General features: G+C 36.1%; 1 protein-coding gene and 1 pseudogene across 2 annotated transcripts in view; both read right to left on the reverse strand.

Annotated features, from left to right (window-relative positions):
* Positions 1 to 1,939: 1,939 nt before the first annotated feature.
* Positions 1,940 to 26,051, reverse strand: part of LOC150109573 (N-acetylneuraminate (7)9-O-acetyltransferase) — a 181,487-nt gene continuing 157,375 nt past the window's right edge. For both annotated transcript variants that reach the window (XM_090409091.1, XM_090409082.1), the window contains 3 exons: positions 16,442 to 16,519; positions 8,157 to 8,249; positions 1,940 to 2,275 (listed from right to left, as the gene is read on the reverse strand). In XM_090409091.1, coding sequence (XP_090265217.1) covers positions 2,024 to 2,275; positions 8,157 to 8,249; positions 16,442 to 16,519 — 423 coding nt within the window. In that variant the 3' untranslated portion in view covers positions 1,940 to 2,023. The remainder of the gene's footprint in view (positions 2,276 to 8,156; positions 8,250 to 16,441; positions 16,520 to 26,051) is intronic.
* LOC150109574 (U6 spliceosomal RNA) lies at positions 3,578 to 3,668 on the reverse strand (annotated as a pseudogene).

The following is a 26,051-nucleotide window of genomic DNA, read 5'->3' on the forward strand; positions in this document are numbered from 1 at the left end:
GTTATAAAAGAAATTAATCCTAACGTTAATATGTTCTAATGGTTCTAAGGGGGGGGGGTAATCATTTATATTGGTTAGATTGCTCGAGGAAAGATTTTTTTTCTTTCTATTATAATACCATTTTTATTATCGAGAAAATGATTTATTTTTATTTTTTTCCATTTAATGCTATAACTGGATTACTTTAATGGAGGGGGCTATCACCTTGCCCACCATGATGAGAGGCAAACAGCTGAAATGTGAGACAGTGATCTGGTTTAGTGAATCATCCTCTTTTGGGTAGTCAAATACTACAGTAGTAGCTGGTAGCTTATTCAGCTCTTGTGAAGCTGAATTTTTTTTGGGCAGCTTTTCAGATATGCTTTTCTGTATCAGACATATAGAAGAAACCATACAATTGTTTCTTTATAATTAAGTTACAATCTGTTCCTAATATGAGATCTTATTAAAACACTTAAAAATTATTTAAAAAAAGTGGCATACACTTATACATGTAACATTTATGGATCATGGTTATGGATTATGCTTTAATAATTAGGTTGTGCAATTCAAAATGCTATCTTGCACTGATGTTCTGTATTTCACTTGGTTTAAGTCTCTCGGTTTCAATCATGGACGAGTAAAAAAAATCTGAAAATTTCATTTTTCTTTGTACTAGGCTTATAAATTCATACCAAATTTATTCCATAATTACTTTTATGCTCATTAATCATAAGTGCCTAAAATTTTCTGGAAATTCTAACCATGCATGCTACATTATTTAAAATAAAAATATTTTGGCAGTCATGAAGCAATAAAATGCAGTCAATTCTTACTATAGAAAACACTATTAGAACAAGGTACTATAACCAACTACTGAAAAGTCAAAACAAACCTCATAAAATAGAATACCACGTTAAAAGAAATTCATTATAAGAAACTATTGCAGTTTCCATGAGTCTGCTAGGGTGAGATGTAGAAAGTATTTTTAACTTGGGTATAGTTATGTTAAAGATACCAAGCAATTTTAAACCTGGTTTTACTCCATTTTTTCCAAGTAAGCAAACAGACAATGTCACGTTTGCGCCTGCAATTTATGCAAGACTATGGCAACTCGTGGTAAAAGTGGAGCAAGCTCTGATCACTAATCTTAATATTTACCCTTAATGCCAAGACACATCTCCAAGAAGGGGATGTATGATGTTTTGTATTAAAGGCAAGGGGCCACTACCCAGACTGGTTTCGACCTTTATTGAGGTCTCATCAGTGGGAGCCAGGCTAGAAATACCAAGATTTAGTAATGCAGAACTTGTAAGTATTTTACCAAAACAAGTTACCATAACCTTATTAAATAAAAATCTCAGGAGGAGATAACCAGGTTTAAAATTGCTCGGTATCTTTAACATAACTATACCCAAGTTAAAAATACTTTCTACATCTATATCTCCACCTGAGATTTTTATTTAATAAGGTTATAACACCTTATGGTAACTTGTTTTGGTAAAATACTTACAAGCTCTGCATTACTAAATCTTGGTATTTCTAGCCTGGCTCCCACTGATGAGACCTCAATAAAGGTCGAAACCAGTCTGGGTAGTGGCCCCGTGCCTTTAATACAAAACATCACACATCCCCTTCTTGGAGATGTGTTTTGGCATTAAGGGTAAATATTAAGATTAGTGATCAGAGCTTGCTCCACTTTTACCACGAGTTGCCATGGTCTTGCACTACCTGTGGGATCAGCTAGTCTTGCATAAATTGCAGGTGCAAACGTGACATTGTCTGTTTGCTTACTTGGAAAAAATGGAGTAAAACCAGGTTTAAAATTGCTTGGTATCTTTAACATGCTATGGTGAGAGTTAACTGTAATTTTCTTAGTGAGGGTTTTCTTATTTTTTGAACAAGAAATATGTCAAAATTCTGAATTTATTTTTACAGCTTACGTTTTTTTTTTTTTTTTTGTACAGAATAAGAAGGTAAAATACAACTATCTGCTGACCAGCAGCAGAAATTTATTTGTACAGTTTCTGTTTAGATGGCTTAATCAAAACATGCCATCATGAATCCCGATGGGAACCAGCACCAGGAAAAAGATGATAACGTTACGAGACAAATACCGCCAATCCATAGGAATGGCATATTTCACTAGTATATGCGTAAGAAGCTTTATCTCATGAGCAATGCAGACAAAAATAAATGATGTCACCATTACATTCAGAACAGGGTAACTAGGCACCAAGACCAATACTCCATGAGTGTCTGCTGCAAGCCAGATGTGATACTGAGCTATGAATAACTAAAGAAATAAAGAAAAAGACAATTTACAATCTAACTGGTATTTATTAATAATGTAATTTATACTTGCATATATTTTAAGTTAATACAGATCAAGCTCTGTGTATAGGAGACTGCCATAAAAACAAGTTATTTATGAACATTAAACAATTATTCCAAAAAAGAGTCAAGTTTAGGTGGGAAAAGACAAGTTATGGAAAAGTGTATTTTTAGTATCACCAACATACCACAAGTTTTAAAATATGAAATTCTTATATGAAATTATATTTAATAGTTTTCTTTTAATAACAGTAACTGATAAAATTACTAGACAATGGGAAATGGATTCTGTTAATTAAAGTACACCAATTTTACTTGTATATTCTTTATCACTAAACTATATGTATGCTGCCTGGATGGCCAAGTGGTAAATGTACTGTTCTCCACCCAACAGACTGTAGGTTCAAATCCTGCCATGGACATTTGTGACTGTCATTAGGTGAATTTCATCACCAAGTGTGAGACTACCACCCTACTCACTGGAGGTCTGAAGTGACATGAAAAAGTTCCATTTAGTCTCTAGAAGGGTTTTCCAGACTATGTTGTTGTCATATCCTCTATGTGCCCCAAGAGCACAGAGGTCTGACATACATCAGTTTACTGGGTGAAGTTAACTCTGTGAGAATGGCTAGCCCTCAGCAGAGTGCCAGCAGCATTGAACTATTGGGCCCCTTCCAACTACTAACTGTGCTCAGACTTGCTTAACTTTTCTGCATGAGCCATTAGTAGCTGAGACTCTACCAATTGACCAACCTTTGCTGGCATTTCCAGACTATGTAAATCACAAAAAATAAATAAAATAAAATAAATAAAGAAATAAATACTATAGTATGTTAGTACTGTGGATGATGGGAAGACACACAAAAATGTAACAATTTATTGTTATTGCATGACACTTCCAAGGACTAATTGCGGGAAGGGCACTCCACCCTACTCTGCCACACATCTCTTCATCTACACAACGCCTCTACTATTACAACACCATCTACTGCCCATTATCACCACCACCAACAACAATAACAGTATTTTTGGTCTGTGAATTACATGTGTTCTCATGGCCAAATTGCCCGTATGCAGGATGGAAAATCCGAGTTTCCAGAAGGGAAAAACCTTGCTACCTCTCTATGAGATTGGCTAACTTACCTTCAATTGAAAACATCCATATAAAGATTCCTCTTGTCAGGAAGAGAATTAAACCCAGATCATTTTCAATTGAAGGGTGCAATGTTCTGTTGTTCTACCAATTATATTATGGAGATGCTTCAAAAAGAATGCTTCACAATTTTGCATGTCATCCTTGTGCAGGGCCCATGCTAAACTTCTCTGTATCATTCCAATTTTAGTACAGGGTGGCCATAATTAAAGAGGAGATGTTCAGAGCCCTGTAGCAAAAAAATGTATTGGACAAAATTCAGCCAAACTTGGTGTAAGTACACTCTGGAACATGGGGTTTTGATTAACAGAAGATAAAAAAATAGTACAAAATTCTGCCATCAGGGGACATTTGACACTATAAGTGCATGGTTTGGGATTAATTAAACAGTAATGGCCAGAAGAGATACAACAAATCAATTTTCATGATCACATAACTTAAGGATGTGGTTCAATATGTCCTCTAAACATTAACTCTCTGTCTACCACTACCTCTAAATTTCTAGCTTCATCTATTTCCTGGAGTACAGTGCCATCAATGTGATACACGGCTTGTAATTTATTTACCCCAAAATGCATAACTTTACATTTCTAAACATTAAACTGACACCCGTTAACTTTTGCCCATAATAACAGTCTACTTAAATCATTCTGCAAGCTTTCCACATCGCGTTGATTAACTATTACGCTACCTAATTTCGCATCATTAGCAAACAATTGAATATTTCCCTTCAGGTTATTTCCTATATAATTTATGTACAAATTAAACAGCAATGGTCCTAGCAATAAGCCTTGTGACACACCATTAGTCACCTATTTTCGCCTCGATTCTGCCACTCCATATACCACTTTTTGATATCTGTCCAGCAGCCACCCTCTTATCCATTTAACCAGTGTCGTATCCATCTTCCATTTGTTCTAATTTATTCCATTACTCCATTTGCAAAATGCCTTTGCAAAAAAAAAAAAAAAGTAATATAACAATTTTATATTGTATCAATTTTGAGTCCGCGCGGTTAGCCTAGTGGCTATGCGCTTCGCAACCATATGCCTGGGGAAGGAGTGTCCTAGGTTCGATTCCCGTCGTTGACGTGAGGAGCTGAAGGATCTTCCTCAGCCATATCCAAGTTAGCCAGTCTTGGCCGTGAACAGCAGGGTTTTTTCCCCAGTTTATTCTGGGGTTTTTCATCCCGCAAAGCAGGCAAACTGGCCTTGAGAACTCAACACTACAGACCATAGGATACACTGGGGCATAAGGCTGACCACCTTATCGTGTAAATGGTGTGAGGTCCGATGATCAATGGACCCTCGACACCGCAAGGTAAAAGAGGGTATAATGAAGATAAGATGAGATATTGTACCAAACTATTTCAGCGATGCTTAAGGGTCAAAGCTGTATAACTGAGAGGAGACCTCCACATAGCCTTTAAAGGGAGGCAGAGAACCGACCAAGGTTTCTGACCTTATGTTCAATCCTCACCTTCTTGTGGTGCACCCTGTTGAGTATCTACCTGGATACTGAACGAATGAGGATGGGCTGACAATTTGGGATTTAGCCGACCAAATCGTATTCTTATTGGCTTAAACCGACATACAAATGATGATGCAACATGACAAAATTTCATGCTGGATGGTGTGTCGCCCAGTTAAGCAAGGCCCCAGTTGTTTTCGCCAGGGAAATAGGGCGAACAGCAAAAAGTCAGCTACTGGAACAAATCTAAAAGCACACCCCCAACCGAATATCACCGGAGTTAAAGATCAGTACTATCAACATAAGAAGCCTGAATGGCAAAGAAATGGAGCTAGCTGAGGAATTAGATAAGTACCAGATCGACATAATAGGGGTGACTGAAACAAAAAAGACCAAAACTGGTGAGATCTTTCTGAGCAATAAATACAAAATGTTATATTCAGGCAATGACAATCAAGGAAAAGAAGGTGTAACCATAGTATTCAACATTAAATACGAAGCTAATCATCTTGAATGGCAGGTAGTCTTAAGCAGAGTGATATCGGCAAATATCAGAATGGGGAACTGGACAATGAGACTTATTTGTGCCTATGGTCCCACAGAAGGTTCTACTAAGGTAGAAGTGGAGGAATTTTTTGAAGCTTTACAGAAAGCAACTGATACAATGAAAAAGGAAAAGTTGGTCCTTGTTGGGGATCTAAATAGCAGAGCAGGAAATCGTTGTCAGACATATAAAAATATTTTGGGAAAATTTGGAGAAAAGAGCAAAGCTAATAATAATGGCAAATATTTGTTGGATTTCTGCTCAGGACATGGACTGGTTATTACTAACACCATGTTCCAACATAAAAATGTGCAGAAATTCACATGGAGAGAAGAGGCTAGGAATAAGAAGTCTCATTGACTATGTTATTGTTGATAGTGATGTTTTTCCACTAGTGCAGGACACCAGAGTGTACAGAGGATTTGAAATTGGAAGTGATCACTATTTAGTATTGAGAGGATAAAATTGAATTTCATATTGAAAAGAAGAGCATATGAGAAAGTTTTAAAGGGAATAAAAGTTGGGCACGTCTCAGATGTGAACTGTAGACTGAAATACACAAACATTATTCAAGAAAAAATGAAAGAGTTGGAGAACAGGAACCAAAACGTTGGAGATTCAGTGGCAAGCCTCGAAGAAAGCCCAAATTGAGTCAGCCAGAGAGGCACGTGGTGAGGTTGTCTGCAAGGATAGAAAAATCACAACTCCATGGTGGACACAGGAAGTTAAAGAAGAAGCATATCAAAAGTTCTTGGGAAATAAGTCAGCTTGTGCTCTTAGAGAATATAGAAACAAATGTAATAAAGCAAAACACTGTGTAAAACTGGCTAAACAAAAGTCATGGGAGGACTTTCACAAGAACATAGAAAATAAATATCAAGAAGGTGGTAAGATATTCTGGAGGTAGTTGAAGAAGCTTAAAAATGGAGGAAAAAGTGCTGTAAAAGGAATTAGAGATATTAAGGTGACATGAAAACAGGAGAAAAAGATATCCTTGAAGTATGGAGTAATTACTTTGAAAATTTGCTAAACGAAACAAGCAATGATAGTACAGTGTTAAAAAACACTCAACCGGCATACAGGCAGGAATATATATCCTTACCTGAAGTAGAAAAAGCCATCAAAAGCTTAAAATGTGGAAAGGCAGCAGGAGTAGATGATATTCGACCAGAAATGCTGAAGTATGGTGGTATAAAAGTCATACAGTGGCTGCACTGTACAGTTCAGAAAGCCTGGTCAGAGGGACAACTTCCTGATGATTGGAGTGAAGCTCTAATAGTACCCATATATAAAAAAGGATATAAAACTGAATGTGAGAATTACAGACGTATTTCTCTACTGAGTGTTCCTGGCAAGATCTATGCAAGTATACTTGAGAAATGGTTCAGAAGAATTGTGGAAGAAAAGCTTGGTGAGGAACAAGCTGGATTCAGGCCAAATAGAGGCTGTCAGGATCAGATCTTCACTTTACTACAAATAGTTGAAAAAGCATGGGAATATAACAAGGATCTGTATTGAAGTTTTGTCAATCTGGAAAAGGCATATGACAAGGTGCCAAGAGAGAAGCTATTCAATATGCCAGTTATATGGTGTAAATGAGGCATTATATCAAGCAATTCTTAGTCTTCATTTGAGTTGTAAATCAGCAGTTAGAATTGAAGGAAGTACAGGATGATGGTTTAATGTTTAATCTGGTGTGAGACAAGGATGTACATTATCCCCTCTGTTATTCATTATCTATTTGGATCACATTATGAAGGAAAGTGGTATTAAACATGATATCAAAATTGAAGATATTAAAGTCAGCACTCTGGTTTATGCAGACGATGTTATACTTCTAAATAAATCCACTACATGCTTGGAAGATTCCCTAACTAAATTGAATAAATGTTGTAATAGGTATGGTATGAAGGTCAGCAATAAAAAGAGAAAGACAATGAAAATAGGTAGAATTGTTGAAAATGTCAATTGTGTTGTGAACTGGGAATCTGTGGAACAAGTAAAACATTTCAGCTACTTAGGCATGATTTTTACTGAAGATGGTAAATTAAATATGAAAATAGACAATAGAATCAACAAAGCTGGTATGCTAGGAAGTCAACTGAATAAATTTATACGGAATAAGAGAGAAATTAGTCGGAACACTAAATTAGCTGTATATAAGACAGTGTTTAAACCAATTTTAACTTACGTATCTGAGAGCTGGGTCAGAAGTAAAACACTTGACCAAAGACTAAGGACCACAGATATGAGAGTCCTAAGAAAGATTATAGGCGTGAACAGATGGCAACAATGGCAATATCATATTAAAAAACGAGGATATTTGGAAAGAACTTGACATTGTCAGCATCCAGGAATGCATTAGCAGAGCTAATCTCAGGTGGTATGGACACTTAAACAGAATGGGTGAGGAAAGATTAGCAAAACAAGTGTTCTCTGCCAGGTTGGCAGCAAAACGACCCAGAGGAAGACCAAGATATAAGTGGACTGATAATATTGGAGTTTTGACAAGTAACAGACTGATTTGGAGGAAAATTGTAGATAGGAAGTTATTAATGATGTAAGTTTTTCATGTAGTACTATCATATCCAGTACACCCCGTGAAGGTACAAATCAGGAATTTGATGACTATTTCATTAAAATTTGCTTCCAATTATGAATTATTCTTCAACATACCTCAAGAGATATTTTTCCAAACCATGCAAAGAATGTGCTATACCTTGTCCTTAAAAGGCCACTAATATTGCGAAGTGTAACATATGAGATTATCTGAAAGAAAAATAATTTTTAATTATTTAATAAGAATAAAGCAGTTTACTGAAGTGATTCAATGTAATCTTTACTTAGCATTTTTAACCATACTTCTTTTTTACCAATTTTCATATTATGTAAACTATTGGTACTGGTTGAAATTACAACCATTAATTAATAAATATGAATGAATTATTAATACTTCAATACCCAAGAAGTATATCTCTAGAAGAGAGCAGACAGAAAACAAACATGAAACCAATACTCCATTTCAGATACCTATCACCACTTAAGATACCAACTTGTTGATTATTTTCCTAGTATTATAGAAATCATTTGTAGGATAAAGGGGAAGGGAAAAAAAATAATTCTTAAAAATATACAACTGAAATGCCAAACACTGAAAAATTATGTACTCATCTCAGGACAGGATAATACGATTACGATTTGTGAGCCACACTGTAACATAATATTTCACATCTCAAATTATATCATCATCATCATCATCAAATTCCTGCCTATTACCCTCAAGGGGTGTACAGGATATGACAGTACTACATGAAAAAATTACATCATTACTAACTTCCTATGTACAATTTTCCTCCAAATCAGTCTGTTACTTGTCAAGACTCCAACATTATCAGATCTTATATTTCTATCGTCTAAGGCACTTTGTACCGTATCAATCCACCTACATCTTGGTCTTCCTCTGGGTCGTTTTCCTGCCAACCTGGCAGAGAACACTTGTATTGCTAATCTTTCCTCTCCCATTCTATTTAAGTGACCATACCACCTACGATTAGCTCTGCTAACACATTCCTCGATGCTGACAATGTCAAGTTCTTTCCTAATATCCTCGTTTTTAATATGATATTGCCATTGATGCCATCTGTTCACGCCTCTAATCTTTCTCAGGACTCTCATATCTGCGGTCTCTAGTCTTTGGTCAAGTGTTTTACTTCTGACCCAGCTCTCAGATCCATAAGTTAAAATTGGTTTGAACACAGTCTTGTATACAGCTAATTTAGTGTTCCGACTAATTTCTTTCTTATTCCATATGAATTTATTCAATTGACTTCCCACGATACCAGCTTTGCTGATTCTGTTGTCTATTTCTATATATAGTTTACCATCTTCAGTAAAAACTGTGCCTAAGTAGCTGAAATGTTTTACTTGTTCCACAGGTTCTCCATTCACAACACAGTTGACATTTTCAATGATTCTGCCTATTTTCATTGTCTTTGTCTTTTTATTGCTGACCTTCATACCATTTCTATTACAACAGCTATTCAATTTAGTCAGAGAATCTTGCAGGCTTGTAGCGGATTTATTTAGAAGTATAACATCATCCGCATAAAGCAAAGAGCTGACATTAACATCTCCAATTTTGATATCAGGTTTAATACCACATTCCTTCATAATGTGATCCATATAGATAACGAATAACAGAGGGGATAATGTACATCCTTGTCTCACACCAGATTTAACATTAAACCATCTTCCTGTACTTCCATCAATTCTAACTGCTGACTCACAACTCAAATAAAGACTAAGTATTGCTTGATATAATGCCCCATTGACACTATATAACTGCAGCGTATTGAATAGCTTCTCTCTTGGCACCTTGTCATATGCCTTTTCCAAATCGACAAAACTTAAATACAGATCTTTGTTATATTCCCATGCTTTCTCGACTATTTGTCGTAAAGTGAAGATCTGATCCTGACAGCCTCTATTTGGCCTGAATCCAGCTTGTTCTTCGCCAAGCTTTTCTTCCACAATTCTTCTCAACCGTTTCTCAAGTATACTTGCATAGATCTTGCCAGGAACACTCAGTAGGGAAATACCTCTGTAATTCTTGCATTCAGTTTTATTTCCCTTTTTATATATGGGTACTATGAGACCTCTACTCCAATCATCGGGAATTCGTCCCTCTGTCCAGGCTTTCTGAACTATGCAGTGCAGCCACTGTAAGACTCTTATACCAGCATACTTCAGCATTTCTGGTCGAATATCATCTACTCCTGCTGCCTTTCCACATTTCAAGCCTTTGATGGCTTTTTCTACTTCAAGTATGGATATGTATTCCTCACTGCATGCCTGGTCAGTGTTTTTTATCACTGTGCTGTCATCACTGCTTGTTTCATTTAGCAGTTTTTCAAAGTAATTACTCCATACTTCAAGGATATCTTTTTCTCCCATTTTCATTTCACCTTTATCATCTCTAATTCCTTTTACAACTCTCTTTCCTCCATTCCTAAGCTTCTTCAACACCCTCCAGAATATTTTGCCACCTTCTTGATATTTATTTTCTATATTCTTGCCAAAGTCCTCCCATGACTTTTGTTTAGCTAGTTTTACACACTGTTTAGCTTTCTTACATTTGTCTCTGTATTCTGTAAGAGTAAAAGCTGACTTATTTGCCAGGAACTTTTGATATGCTTTCTTCTTTTCCTTCACTGCTGTGTCCACCAGGGAGTTCTGATTTTTTTATCCTTGCACACAACCTCACCACATGGCTCTCTCTCAGAATCAATCAATGTTTCCTTCAGAGTTTGCCACTGAATCTCAAAGGTTTGATTCCTGTTCTCAAACTCTTTCATTTTCTTTTCAATAATATTTCTGTATTTTAGTCTACAGTTCACATCTGAGAGCTGCTCAACTTTTATTCGCTTTAAAACTTTCTTACATGTTATTCTTTTCAATATGAAATTCAATTTTATCCTGCTCAAGACTAAATAGTGATCACTTCCAATTTCAAATCCTCTGTACACTCTGGTGTCCTGCACCAGGGAGAAAACATCACTATCAACAATAACATAGTCAATGAGACTTTTCTTATTCCTAGCCTCTTCTCTCTATGTGAATTTGTGCACATTTTTATGTTGGAACATGGTGTTAGTAATAACCAGTCCATGTCCTGAGCAGAAATCCAACAAATATTTGCCATTATTATTAGCTTTGCTCTTTTCTCCAAATTTTCCCAAAATATTTTTGTATATCTCACAATCATTTCCTACTCTACTATTTAGATCCCCAACAAGGACCAACTTTTCCTTTTTGATTGTGTCAGTTGCTTTTTCTAAAGCCTCAAAAAATTCCTCCACTTCTACCTTAGTAGAACCTTCTGTGGGACCATAGGCACAAATAAGTCTCATTGTCCAGTTCCCCATTCTCATATTTGCCCACATTACTCTACTTGAGACTGACTGCCATTCAAGAAGATTAGCCTCGTATTTTGTGTTGAATACTATGGCTACTCCTTCTTTTCCTTGATTGTCATTGCCTGAATATAACATTTTGTATTTATTGCTCAGAAAGATCTCACCAGTTTTGGTCTTTTTTGTTTCAGTCACCCCTATTATGTCGATCTGGTACTTATCTAATTCCTCAGCTAGCTCCATTTCTTTGCCATTCAGGCTTCTTACGTTGATAGTACCGATCTTTAACTCTGGTGATGTTGAGTTGGGGTTTGTTTTCAGATTTGTTCCAGTAGCCAACTTTTCGCTGTTTGCCCTGGTTCCCTGGTGAAAACAACGGGGGCCTTGTTTAACCGGGCGACGCCCCAGCCAGCATGAAATTTTGTCATGTTGTACCATCATTTTTTATTTTGGTTTAACCAATAAGAATACAATTTGGTCGGCTAAATCCCAAATTGCCAGCCCATCCTCGTTCGTTCAGTATCAAAGTAGATACCCAACAGGGTGCACCACGAGAAGGTGAGGATTGGACATTAGGTCAGAAGCCCTGGTCGGTTCTCCGCATTCCTTTAAAGGCTATGTGGAGGTCTCCTCTCAGTTATACAGCTTTGACCCTTAAGCACCCCCAAATTATATCACTATATACATATAAATTTTCTGCATTCCTATTTACAAGCAGATATTTAAAAAAAACAAACAATGACTTCTTTTGTCACAAGGGTAGCACTTGTTCATTTCTACAGTTGGATATTCCATGCCAGAGAATACAAAAATCTTAACAATAACCATTATTCTAATTCAGAAAATCACTTTTATCCTGGGATAAAAGTGATTTATCCTGGGACTTTCATGTCAAAATGGCTGCTACCCTGTCCCTCCCCTAATTCCACTGACCAAGCTGGAAGAGATGCTAAATTATCTGCTGAAGCAATGATCTAAATCATCTGCCCACCAAACAGAATACCAGATAATCCACTCATGCAATATTTAATATTTTCTTAACAGACTCACCTTCCAAGTATAATATAGAAGTCACCTCTCCTCTCAGTAACTTGGGCCATAATCTTGAATAACAGTTTTCATATCCTGTGGAATATCCTCCCTCTCAACACAATCACAACCTATTATATCCTTTGAAAGGGAGGATATTCCATAGTATATGCAATTTGTTCAAGATTATTGTTGTAGTAAGTGTCCAAATACTTACTCTGACTGGAGTTACAGAACAGTAACTCCAGTAACCTTCTATCCTTGATAGAAGAAATATCTGCATTACCTAAATCTATTAAAACAACCTGTCCAATACCCAAGCATTAGTTTCCAAAGTGTGCAAAAAATAAAAATCACTGCAAAACAACTAACAACAAATCAAAATCTGACTTTCAGAGGGCTTCTCTCTGACAAAAAAAGGCCAATGAGCACAACTTCTGTTTATTTGTGCTCACATCTAGATGCAACTACTGTAACAATGCATACAGACAAGCTCACTCTTAATCATTCTTCTCCTCCAATTCCTGCAGAGATAATAAACCAGCAATCATACCTGAAACAGTGCACAATATGCCTTGCCAAAAAAGACAAAAGAAATTTGAATACCCCCCCCCACACATATATAATATATACATACCAAAAAATTCTATATGTTCCAGAACCAACACCTACCCAATATGATCAGCCTATTCAAAAAAAAAGAAAAAAAAGAAAAGAAAATAAGTCTGCAACTATCAATCCATTGATAATGGCAATCCTAAAACTATTAATCCATTGATCTCCTCTTAGTCTTCTCTGACATAATGGATGAAGTCCATAAGCATCATTATCTTTGCTACCAGAAGGTCCACCAGTAAATCAACAACTATCAATATGAATTCTCTGGATTCATACCAAATCTTACATAAATCTCCAATCTCTGGTATTCTGTTTGATACATGCTGTGGAGAGTGTCTGAGATAACTATGCTTCCTCTTGACATTGCCAAGGCATTTAATTGGATCTAGCATAGAGGACTACTCAACAAATTGCCATCTTATGAACTGCTACCATTTTGTAATTAGATCAACAGTTTCCTTTCTGGATGTTCATTATCTGTCACTGCATAGGTTTCTATGGAGGGAGGTCATACTAGTAGCTTCCGTAGCTCAGTCGGTATAGACGAAGCCCTTTGGCCAGAAAGACCTGAGTTTGATTCCCATCTATGATGTGAGGAACCTTTATCTGTTCTCTTTCGACTAAATGATTAAGACTTTTAAACTGTTGAGAGGTGGTTACAGGGTTGACACTGGGGAGTTCTTTCGCTTGGTTGAACAGCGGGAAGGAGTGATGACAAGAGGCCATCCCTGGAAGTTACGAAAGGAAACTGTGAGCAAGAGGGTAAGGAGCGGTGGGAGCGAGAACGGTCAATGAGTTTAAGGAGTGGTATGATAGACTTTGTGTTTCTTAGAGGGGGGGGGGGGAACCTCCCCTCGATGAGTCTTGACAGACTTTATGTTCTTAGGAAGGACCTCCTCATGATGCGTCTTTTGACTCCATGGAGGCCTGAATAATAATAATAATAATAAAAAATGTGAGTTAACGGTCTCATACGGAGGTAGAGAGTTTTTTCACTCAGAAACTCAGGTTTTTCTTCCCTCAGAACATACATGGATTTACAGTTCATAAATACATACTTAACTCGTCATTAGGAGGGCTCAACCAGTCCTAAGGGATGGATAAGGAATGGGGGGAGGACCCTATACGAATTAAAAAAAAAAACTTCAAGAAAGAACCAGATCTGATAGGATACTATTTCATTGATTACTCTACTACTTTCACAAAAATTCATGTGTTTCACATCAGGAGAAATATGTGAGTAAACTTAAAAACAGGTTATAACAGGTAATGTACATAATGAAAATATTTGAACAGGAATAACAATCAAAAGTGCACATTTGCTTTGATGTTGTTTGCTGGTTTTTGGTCTGGTGCATACTACTGATAACTACAATGCATGTCATGTAGAATTAGAGAAAACCAGATTTGCTGTAAAATCATCCCTTGTTTTTTGTTGCACTGTTGAGGATGTTTAATCATTTCAGCTGATTCTTTGAACACTCTTGAGAAAAATCTGTATTTTATGTGGAGCAGTTTTCTTTGTTCCATTACTACTTGATGTTTGGTTTCAGTTGTATGTACTGCAGTCCTGTTTTTTTTTTCAACATCCTTGATGTGTTCAGGTTGGCATATCTCTCCTGACCTGCTTGTCTGTCCTATGTAGTGTAAACCACAGCTATAACTGATCTTGGAGAACCTGGTTTTTTAACAGGTGGAAAAATTTTGGCATTTTCAGTAAATTAGAGATCTTATTCATGGAACAGAAGGCAACCTTTATATTTTATCTGTGACCAGTTATATATAGGTAGGATTGCTATTCCTCTGAAGTTTTGTTTTTCATGTTCATCTGACTGTCTTGGAGGTTGAAGTAGAATTTTGTTGATTAACGTTCTATTGTAACTATTCTTTGAAAGGATGATGCTCGGGTAATCAAACTCTTGGTTTCTTTTATTATATTAGTGGAGATTCTATAAGCTCCATCACACAGGGAACGATTTACGCAAACATACTTGAAGATTGAATAAATCTTTCCTGGCATACACAGGTAAGATTTATGCATTAGGAAAAATTGTGGAAGAAGAACAGAGATTTACTTTAGATAAATAGTTTAATATTTTTAAGATAATAGTTTAATAAAGAAATAATTAGAATATAAGCCAGGATATGTATTTAGATCTGGAAAAGATATATGACAAGGTGGCAAGAGAAGAGCTGTTAAAAATACTACGTTATTACATGTAGCCTATATTTAAATTTAAGTAGTTAAAATTGAAGGAGATACAGGATGATGGCTTGAAGTAAAATCAGGTGTAATACAACTCTTATTCAACATCTATATGGATCACAGTATAAAGGAAAGTAGCATTCGACCTGATATATATATATATAAAAGATGTTAATCCCAGCTCGTTAATTTATAGAGATAATATCTTAAAAAATTCAGTAGAAGTCTCTGAAGGATTCCTTAATAAACTGATTAATTGCTGTAATAAATTTACTAATAAAATCGTCAATAAAAAGGCAAAAATTATGAAATGATAGAACACCAAAAATATCAGCTACAACCTGAATAGAGAATCATTTCAGTTATTTATTCACAATTTTTAGTGAAAATGTGTAATTAAATATGGAAAGAGAGAAGAGACTAAGAAAGACTGATATTGTAGGAATTAAGTGCATAAATTTTTATGGAATATGAGAAAACCCAAAACTAGCTGTATACAAGTGTCCAAACCAACTGTAACTTATGGATCTGAGAGTTAGGTTATGTTAGAAATAAAAAAAAAAAAAATGATCAAAGACTAGATCAGAAACCACAGATATGAATTTTCAGAAAAGAATAGGACAGCAAATGGATGTTATTAATGGCAGAATCATGTTAAAAATGAAGATATTAAGAAGAAACTTGGTACTATTAGCATTTAGTAATGTGTGACATTACTATCTCAAGTGTACAGTCACTTAAATAGAATGTAAAAGGAAAAGTTAGCATAACAGGTGTTTAATGGCTGGCATTAAACACCTATTTTGCTGAGATTCCCAGATGAAGACCAAGATCTAGGCAGATTGATGCAGTTAGAAGTGACTTAAAATGAAATAAATGATCGAAACATTACTAGAGTTCTGAGAGACTTATTTGGGGGGAAAATTCTTGAAGGGATGTTAATCATATGTAAGCATTTCATGCAGTGCCTTCACCCCCCCCCCTCCACCTTGAGGGTATATATCAGGAATTTGATGAAGATGGATGTAGTTATAGGTAGCATAAGATGTGAATAATAACAATAATTAGTCTGCTGCTTTCATCTGCAAAAATGGCACTTGAAAAGTGGAAAGTTAATAAACATTTAAGGCAGAAGACCAGCTCAAGCTGAAATATTTAATTATGTTTAATTTTAATTGAAAAGCATCAATACTTACAGGAACAAATGAAATATATGGATGGATTTCATTGCACTCTGGCTTGTTACGACATAAAAAGGCAAAGGTGGCATATATCTGAAAAAGAATATTTATAATAATTAGTATAGGCTTTATATAAACTACAGTTATAGTGAACTCCTTCAGAGAAACAGTTTGTTATAACTAAAGGTTTTTTTTTTTTTTTTTTTTTTGCTATAGTGAATTTAGGGGAAAAATATTGCTTTCCCCTCCACTCTGTTCCTGTTGGGAGGAGGAGTGGGAAACAGGACAAAAGAAATGGCAGGGAATGGAACAAAGGAAACAGTGGGACAACAAAACCCAAATGACTACAGATGCCATACATAACACATGAAAAGAACAAATGCAGACAATAATAAGTTTCAAAATATGTGTGTTGGCTTAAATTAATGTCACTTACCTGAAATCTTCATAATAAACTAAATATGTACAGTCTGTACTATTAAAATAAAAAAATCCTGAAAGTTGACTAATTGCTGAAGACTTCAGCAATTAGTCAACTTTAGAACTGATCATCTCCAATTACAGAGGGTTGGATGAACATCAGTCCACTTAAAGCAAGGAGAAAAGTGATTGGCCCTGCTGATGAAAAGAAAATCTGCTTCTTAATTGGACTATGACCACATGATGGACAGCTGGAATAAACTGGTATTATTCTCTCAAAACTGTAAATTAAAGAAATATACTATTTCTTTATTTCGATATACAGTATTTCTCCATAGTATTTCTCATACCTACTTAATAGCCCATGCTATTAAGTAGATATGAAGAACTTAACTAGCGATAAGTTCAGTATGAGAGATATGAAAGAATTGCTGGAGGAAGCGAGAGTGAAAATCATAAGTTCATTACTTAGTTATGATAAAAAGAAATTAAGAATAAGGTCTATGATGGCAAACAATTCATGCAGAGGAGATGTCCAAAAAGAATGAATGTGAGTTTTTTTAATGTGTGGATTGAGTTTGAGGGAAGAATGGATTTGTGTAAGAGGGACAGCCGAATGCGTTTGGTAGGAGTCTTGAGAAATTATTAATTGGTATGAGACCTAACATGGAAAGTCAGGGAAACTAAATTATGATGGGATGAATGATGAGAATCTGTATGTAAGAGCAACAACATTATGTAACTGTGTTAATGATGGGAATGGGCATTATTATGGAAACGATTGAGGAAAAGGATGATTTTATGTTCATCCAGTTTGGACTTATCAAGCATATGCAAGGATAGGAGGGGATGAGGAGTGCTGGTAATTATATTGGATAACTTGAATCCAGTTACAGTTCATACCTATGACTGCAACACTAGTAACAGTTTTTCATCTAGAAATGAGTTTGGAGCAGTGTGGTGCAAAGTGGAATCTAATAAGATCAATTAGCATTACCAAATAAAGATGATGGGTGAGAAATGAGTAATCATAATAGGGACTTTAATTATCCAAACATTAAATGATTGGGTAGCAGTAATATCTCATAAGAATGAAACTGAATTTATTGAGCTCTTACAAGACAATTTCCTCAAGCAGCATATTACAGAAGGAACTTGAAGTCAAGGAGTGTTAGATCTGATTATAATGTCAGAAAGGATTTCAGCAAAAGACTTAACTGTTCTGCTTCCAGTTGGTGACAATGATCATTCCATACTCACTTGGAGGTCACTAATTTATAATGTTCCATTCAGCTTACTGAACTACAAAGCAAGAAATTATGACCAACTGAGGAATATACTGGATTCTGCACTATGATATTGTTTGTTGGATAGAAAGGATATTGTCAGTGCATGAGAAATGTTTAAAGAATACTTTGATGATGCAATATCATTACACAAGATATTCACAACAAAAAGATGATATGAAATGAATACTGTGTGCATAAGCATGATGTCAGTTATGAAAGTTATAAGCAGCAAGCTTGAAGAGTCCTAACTGTTGTTTTTGGCAAACTAAGCCTGAATATGAAAAGAAACTGGATCTGAAAGCTAAAGACAACCCAAAAGAATAAATATGAATCACTACTGAATGCAGATGACATCGATAGAAGAGATTATTTACCTAATGAGTGGCTATTTGGCTAAATCTATCAACCTGATGAATGCAACATCGAGCTCCTGTTACCTCTTCAGTTAATGAAGAAGCTCATGTGTATGAGGAGAGATTAGAATTTGGCAATAGGGAACTGACGGGATATCAGCAGAAATGCTAAAAGTGCGTTCAGCTGAATTGACTGTTGCTATGATCAGGCTATATAGTTTGAGTCTCAGAATAGAAAAAGACTCCACAGGAGCAGAAAGAATGTATGGTAATCAAATTGCACAAGGGTGGTGCAAAGACTGATGTATCCAACTATCGAATTATGATTATTTCTAGAGTGATAGTGATGATTTAGGGCTCGCACACAGTCTTTATACATTGCAATAAACAGCATGGGTCTACTAAGGGAAGGTCATGTTTGAGCAACTTGCTCACATTCTATAATGTTACCATTGAGTTAAATAAGGGGAATGGATACATGATGATACTTTTGGATTCTGCTAAGGCTTTTGACAGAATATATCATGTAAGACTGTTTGTAATGTCAGAAAGGATATCTTACAGAAGCAGCAGACATCAAAAAAAGATGGAAAGAATACACACAAGTCCTTTACAGAAAGGACTCCAAAATTACTGAAATATTTGAAAAGCAGAATTATACACAGGGAGTGCTTAAGGGTCAAAGCTGTATAACTAAGAGGAGACCTCCACAGAGCCATTAAAATGAATGCGGAGAAGCGACCAGGACTTCTGACCTTCCAATTCTCACCGTCTCGTGGTGCACCCTTTTGGGTATCTACTTGGATACTGAACGAATGAGGATGGGCTGGCAATTTGGGATTTAGCCGACCAAATTGTATTCTTATTGGTTAACCAAAAATAAAAAAATGATGGTACAACATTACAAAATTTCATGTCGGCTGAGGCATCGCCTGGTTAAACAAGGCCCCCGTTGTTTTCACCAGGGAACCAGGGCGAACAGCGAAAAGTCAGCTACTGGAACAAATCTGAAAACACACTCCAACTCAACATCACAAGAGTTAAAGATCGGTACTATCAACGTAAGAAGCCTGAATGGCAAAGAAATGGAGCTAGCTGAGGTATTAGATAAGTACCAGATCGACATAATAGGAGTGACTGAAACAAAAAAAGACAAAAACTGGCGAGTTCTTTCTGAGCAATAAATACAAAATGTTATATTCAGGCAATGACAATCAAAGAAAAGAAGGAGTAGCCATAGTATTCAACACAAAATACGAGGTTAATCTTCTTGAATGGCAGTCAGTCTCAAGTAGAGTGATGTGGGCAAATATGAGAATGGGGAACTGGACAATGAGACTTATTTGTGTCTATGGTCCCACAGAAGGGTCTACTAAGGTAGAAGTGGAGGAATTTAACTGAGACTTTAGAAAAAGCAACCGACACAATGAAAAAGGAAACGTTAGTCCTTGTTGGGGATCTAAATAGCAGAGAAGGAAATGATTGTCAGAGATACAAAAATATTTTGGGAAAATTTGGAGAAAAGAGCAAAGCTAATAATAATGGCAAATATCTGTTGGATTTCTGCTCAGGACATGGACTGGTTATTACTAACACCACGTTCCAACATAAAAATGTGCACAAATTCACATGGAGAGAAGAGGCAAGGAATAAGAAGTCTCACTGACTATGTTATTGTTGATAGTGATGTTTTCTCCCTGGTGCAGGACACCAGAGTGTACAGAGGATTTGAAATTTTAAGTGATCACCATTTAGTCTTGAGCAGGATAAAATTGAATTTCATATTGAAAAGAAGAGCGTATGAGAAAGTTTTAAAGGGAATAAAAGTTGGGCACGTCTCAGATGTGAACTGTAGACTGAAATACACAAACATTATTCAAGAAAAAATGAAAGAGTTGGAGAACAGGAACCGAAACGTTGGAGATTCAGTGGCAAGCCTTGAAGAAAACTCTGATTGATTCAGCCAGAGAGACATGTGGTGAGGTTGTCTGCAAGGATAGAAAAATTAGAACTTCATGGTGGATACAGGAAGTTAAAGAGGCAGTGAAGGAAAAGAAGAAAGCATATCAAAATTCCTGCCAAATAAGTCAGCTTGTGCTCTTCGAGAATACGGAGACAAATGTATGAAAGCTAAATAGTGTGTAAAACTAGCTAAACAAAAGTCATGGAAGAACTTTGGCAAGAACACAGAAAATAAATTTCAAGAAGGTGGCAAAATATTCTGGAGGTTGTTGAAGAAGCTAAGGAATGGAGGAAAGAGTGCTGTAAAAGGAGTTAGAGATGATAAAGGTGACATGAAAATGGGAGAAAAAGATATCCTTGAAGTATAGAGTAATTACTTTGAAAAACCGCTAAATGAAACAAGCAGTGATGATAGCACAGTGGTAAAAAACACTGACCAAACATGCAGTCTGGAATACATATCCATACTTGAAGTAGAAAAAGCCATTAAAGGCTTGAAATTTCATTTCAATTTGAAATGAAAGACTGCAGGAGTAGATGATATTCATCAAAAAATGCTGTAGCATGGTGGTATAAAATTCTTACAGTGGCTGCGCTGCATAGTTCAGAATGCCTGGACAGAGAGATGAATTCCCGATGATTGGAGTAGAGCTCTGATAGTACACATATATAAAATGGGAAATAAAACTGAATGTGAAAATTACAGAGGTATTTCCCTACTGATTGTTCCTGGTAAGATATATGCAAGTATACTTGAGAAACGGTTGAGAAGAAATGTGGAAGAAAAGCTTGGTGAAGAACAAGCTGGATTCGGGTCAAATGGAGGTTGTCAGAATCAGATCTTCACTTTATGATAAATAGTGGAGAAATCATGGGAATATAATAAAGATCCGTATTTAAGTTTTGTCTATCTGGAAAAGGCATATGACAAGGTGCCAAGAGAGAAGCTATTCAATACGCTGCAGTTATATGGTGTCAATGGGGCATTATACCAAGCAATACTTAGTCTTTATTTGAGTTGTAAGTCAGCAGTTAGAATTGAAGGAAGTACAGGAAGATGGTGTAATGTTAAATCTCGTGTGAGAAAAGAATGTACATTATACCCTCTGTTATTTATCATCTATATGGATCACATTATGAAGGAAAGTGGTATTAAACATGATATCAAAATTGAAGATATTAATGTCAGCACTCTGGTTTATGCGGACGATGTTATACTTCTAAATAAATCCGCTACATGCTTGGAAGATTCCTTGACTAAATTGAATAACAATTGTAATAGGTATGGTATGAAGGTCAGCAATAAAAAGACAATAAAAATAGGTAGAATTGTTGAAAATGTCAACTGTGTTGTGAACGGGGAACCTGTGGAACAAGTAAAACATTTCAGCTACTTAGGCACGATTTTTTGTGAAGATGGTAAATTAAATATAGAAATAGACAACAGAATCAACAAAGCTGGTATGGTACGAAATCAATTGAATAAATTCATATGGAGTAAGAGAGAAATTAGTCGGAACACTAAATTAGCTGTATACAAGATAGTGTTTAAACCAATTTTAATTTATGGATCTGAGAGCTGGGTCAGAAGTAAAACACTTGACCAAAGACTAGAGACTGCAGATATGAGAGTCCTGAGAAAGATTATAGGTGTGAACAGATGGCATGAATGGCAATATCATATTAAAAATGAGGATATTAGGAAAGAACTTGACATCGTCAGCATCCAGGAATGCGTTAGCAGAGCTAATCTCAGGTGGCATGGTCACTTAAACAGAATGGGCGATGCAAGATTGGTAAAACAAGTGTTCTCTCTGCCAGGTTGGCAGGAAAACGACCAAGATATAGGTGGACTGATACGGTACAAAGTGCGTTAGATGATAGAAATAAGATCTGATAATGTTGGAGTCTTGAGAAGTAAGAGACTGATTTGGAGGAAAATTGTAGATAGGAAGTTAGTAATGAGGTAAATTTTTTCATGTGGTACTATCATATCCTGTACACCCCTTGGGGGTACATGGCAGGAATTTGATGATGATATTCGAAGAATGGAAGATGGGCAGGCATGTGCTAATGTCTGTAGAAGTATGAACTTACCTCAATCGACTGTTACTACAATTATGAAAAATGCAGATAGAATAAAACAGTCTGTGCGACAATCTACAGCAGTACTAAATGCAAAATATGTAAGTTATAACACGGGTAAACTTCATCAAAAAATGGAAAAATTACTATCATTATGGGTCGATGACTTGAATCAGAAAAACATTCCTCTGATGCAGGCTGTTATAACTGAGAAAGCAAAAACAATTTTTCAGGATCTTAAAAAGACAGATAGAGGGAAAGAAGTATTTTTACGAAGCAAAGGTTGGTTCATGAGATTTAAGTCGCGAAGTAAGTGCCATAGTGTCAAATTATGTTGCAGTGGCTGCTTTTCCTAAAGAATTTCAAGACTGTGTAGAACAAGGAAGTTATCCTCCTGATCTCATTTTTAATGTTGATGAGAATGGGCTCTACTGGAAAAAATTGCCATCATGCACCTTCATTGCCTGTGAAGAATGTTCCGCTCCAGGTTTTAAAGCTGCAAAAGATAGGCTTACGCTTTTGTTGGGTGCAAATGTCTCCGGAACTTTGAAGCTTAAACCAATATTGACGTACTATTCACAGTCACTACATGCCTTCAAAAGTCTAAAAGCCATGCTGCCAGTCTATTGGAAATGGAACAAGAAAGCTTGGGTTACATAAGACATTTTTATAGATTGGTACACAATTATATTTGTCCTACTGTTTTTGTCCTTCGCTTCTGAAAAGAAAATGATGATTTGCCAGCCAAGGCATTGCTTCTCTTGGATAATGCCCATGGACATCCTCAAAACCTTGCTGAAGTAAGAATACCATTGGATGCCAAGATTGTTTACATGCCCCCAAACACAACATTGCTTTTGCAACCAATGGATGTGAGAATTATATCAATCTTAAAAGTCTATTACCTCCGTATAACATTTATGGAAATGGTAAGAGTCTTGGACACTTCAGGAAAAACTATTAAAGACTATTGGCGGACATTCGATATTTTGAAGAACATTAACAAAATCAAGGCAGCCTGGAACGAAGTGTCAGCAAAGTGTTTAAAAAGAGCATGGCGAAAACTTCTTCCAGCATTTATGCACGACTTCAAGGAATTTGAGCAAGAGGAGAATGTTATTGAAGACATTACCAAGCTTGTGCGAGAGGTGGGATTGGACAATATTACAGCTGAAGATGTTACCGAAGTCTTAGAGAGCCCTGATAAACCACTTTCCAATGAAGACTTAAAAGAAATTAGCTAAACAATTAAGTCAACATCCAAAGGAGAAGAAAGAAAATGAAGAAGGTCCTCTGAGAGATATAAAAATGGCCGATTTACAGAATATCCTTGCGAGCATAGAGACATTGACTGATGAACTCTGCAAAATGGACCACAATTGGGAATGGAGTGCGAACGTAAAAAGGAGTGTAATCACATCTATTCGACCTTACGCTGAACTCCTTAAAGAAAGAAAATCTAGGCAGTTAACACTGGATAGTTTTTTCAAAAAAAATGCAGGTGATCCAAAACCAGGAACTTGAACATAGAAATATGTAATATCTTTTCGAAGTTTCATATTTTTTGTATATAATTTTGTTTCTCCCATTAAAATTGGGTTCGTTTTACGCCGATTCAGTTTACACCCGTTTTTTCAGGAATGGAAGCGAGGTGTAAACCGAAGGCTGTCTGTATTTAAAAAAAGTAGAATAGAAGAATTATTATTACTCTTTCTTTCAAGTAGTAAGAGTAATAATAATTCTTCTATTCTACTTTTTTTTTTTTGTGACTCCCACTCCTCAAAATGGTTATGAAGCCTATAGTACATATTTTTACTGTTGGTGGACTACAGATATTTTGAAAAATATTTAATTTTTTTTTTGTATTTATTATTATTTTTAAATATAATCTGGAAACCTGCTCTAAAAACCAAACATGGAGCTTTTTCAAGCCTCCAGTAAACAGGGCTTTGGTTTCACACCAGGCAATGAAATTTATCTACCACCAAAGGACAATCACATACATCCATACCCACAGCAGGATTCAAACCTGTAGTCTGTTGGTTGGAAAGCAGATATGCTAAATACTCGATCAACAAGGCCGGTGGTGTTAGCATTACTTAATATTATACTGCACATGTAAAGTTGAATTTTTCATGCAAATATTTCTTTTAGGAGTGCTTAAGGGTCAAAGCTGTATAACTGAGAGGAGACCTCCACATAGCCTTTAAAGGAATGCGGAGAACCGACCAGGGCTTCTGACCTAATGTCCAATCCTCACCTTCTCGTGGTGCACCCTGTTGCGTATCTACTTTGATACTGAACAAACCAGGATGGGGTGTCAATTTGGGATTTAGCCGACCAAATTGTATTCTTATTGGTTAAACCAAAATAAAAAATGATGGTACAACATGACAAAATTTCATGTCGCTGGGGCGTCACCTGGTTAAACAAGGCCCCAGTTGTTTTCGCCAGGGAACCAGGGCGAACAGTTAAAAGTCAGCTACTGGAACAAATCTGAAAACAAACCCCAACTCAACATCACCAGAGTTAAAGATCGGTACTATCAACGTAAGAAGCCTGAATGGCAAAGAAATGGAGCTAGCTGAGGAATTAGATAAGTACCAGATCGACATAATAGGGGTGACTGAAACAAAAAAGACCAAAACTGGTGAGATCTTTCTGAGCAATAAATACAAAATGTTATATTCAGGCAATGACAATCGAGGAAAAGAAGGAGTAGCCATAGTATTCAACACAAAATATGAGGCTAATCTTCTTGAATGGCAGTCAGTCTCAAGTAGAGTAATGTGGGCAAATATGAGAATGGCGAACTGGACAATGAGACTTATTTGTGTCTATGGTCCCACAGAAAGTTCTACTAAGGTAGAAGTGGAGGAATTTTTTGACGCTTTAGAAAAACCAACTGACACAATGAAAAAGGAAAAGTTGGTCCTTGTTGGGGATCTAAATAGCAGAGTAGGAAATGATTGTGAGACATATAAAAATATTTTGGGAAAATTTGGAGAAAAGAGCAAAGCTAATAATAATGGCAAATATCTGTTGGATTTCTGCTCAGGACATGGACTGGTTATTACTAACACCATGTTCCAACATAAAAATGTGCACAAATTCACATGGAGAGAAGAGGCTAGGAATAAGAAAAGTCTCATTAACTATGTTATTGTTGATAGTGATGTTTTCTCCCTGGTGCAGGACACCAGAGTGTACAGAGGATTTGAAATTGGAAGCGATCACTATTTAGTCTTGAGCAGGATAAAATTGAATTTCATATTGAAAAGAATAACATGCAAGAAAGTTTTAAAGCGAATAAAAGTTGAGCAGCTCGCAGATGTGAACTGCAGACTAAAATACAGAAAGATTATTGAAAAGAAAATGAAAGAGTTTGAGAACAGGAATCAAACACTGGATATTCAGTGGCAAACTCTGAAGAAAACATTGATTGATTCTGCCAGAGAGGCATGCGGTGAGGTTGTGTACAAGGATAAAAAAATCAAAACTCCCTGGTGGACACAG

The sequence above is a fragment of the Typopeltis vanoorti genome, chromosome 2 (genome assembly GCF_054136105.1).
Source record: "Typopeltis vanoorti isolate ZY-2024b chromosome 2, IOZ_Tvanoo_1.0, whole genome shotgun sequence".
NCBI lineage: Eukaryota > Metazoa > Arthropoda > Arachnida > Uropygi > Thelyphonidae > Typopeltis > Typopeltis vanoorti.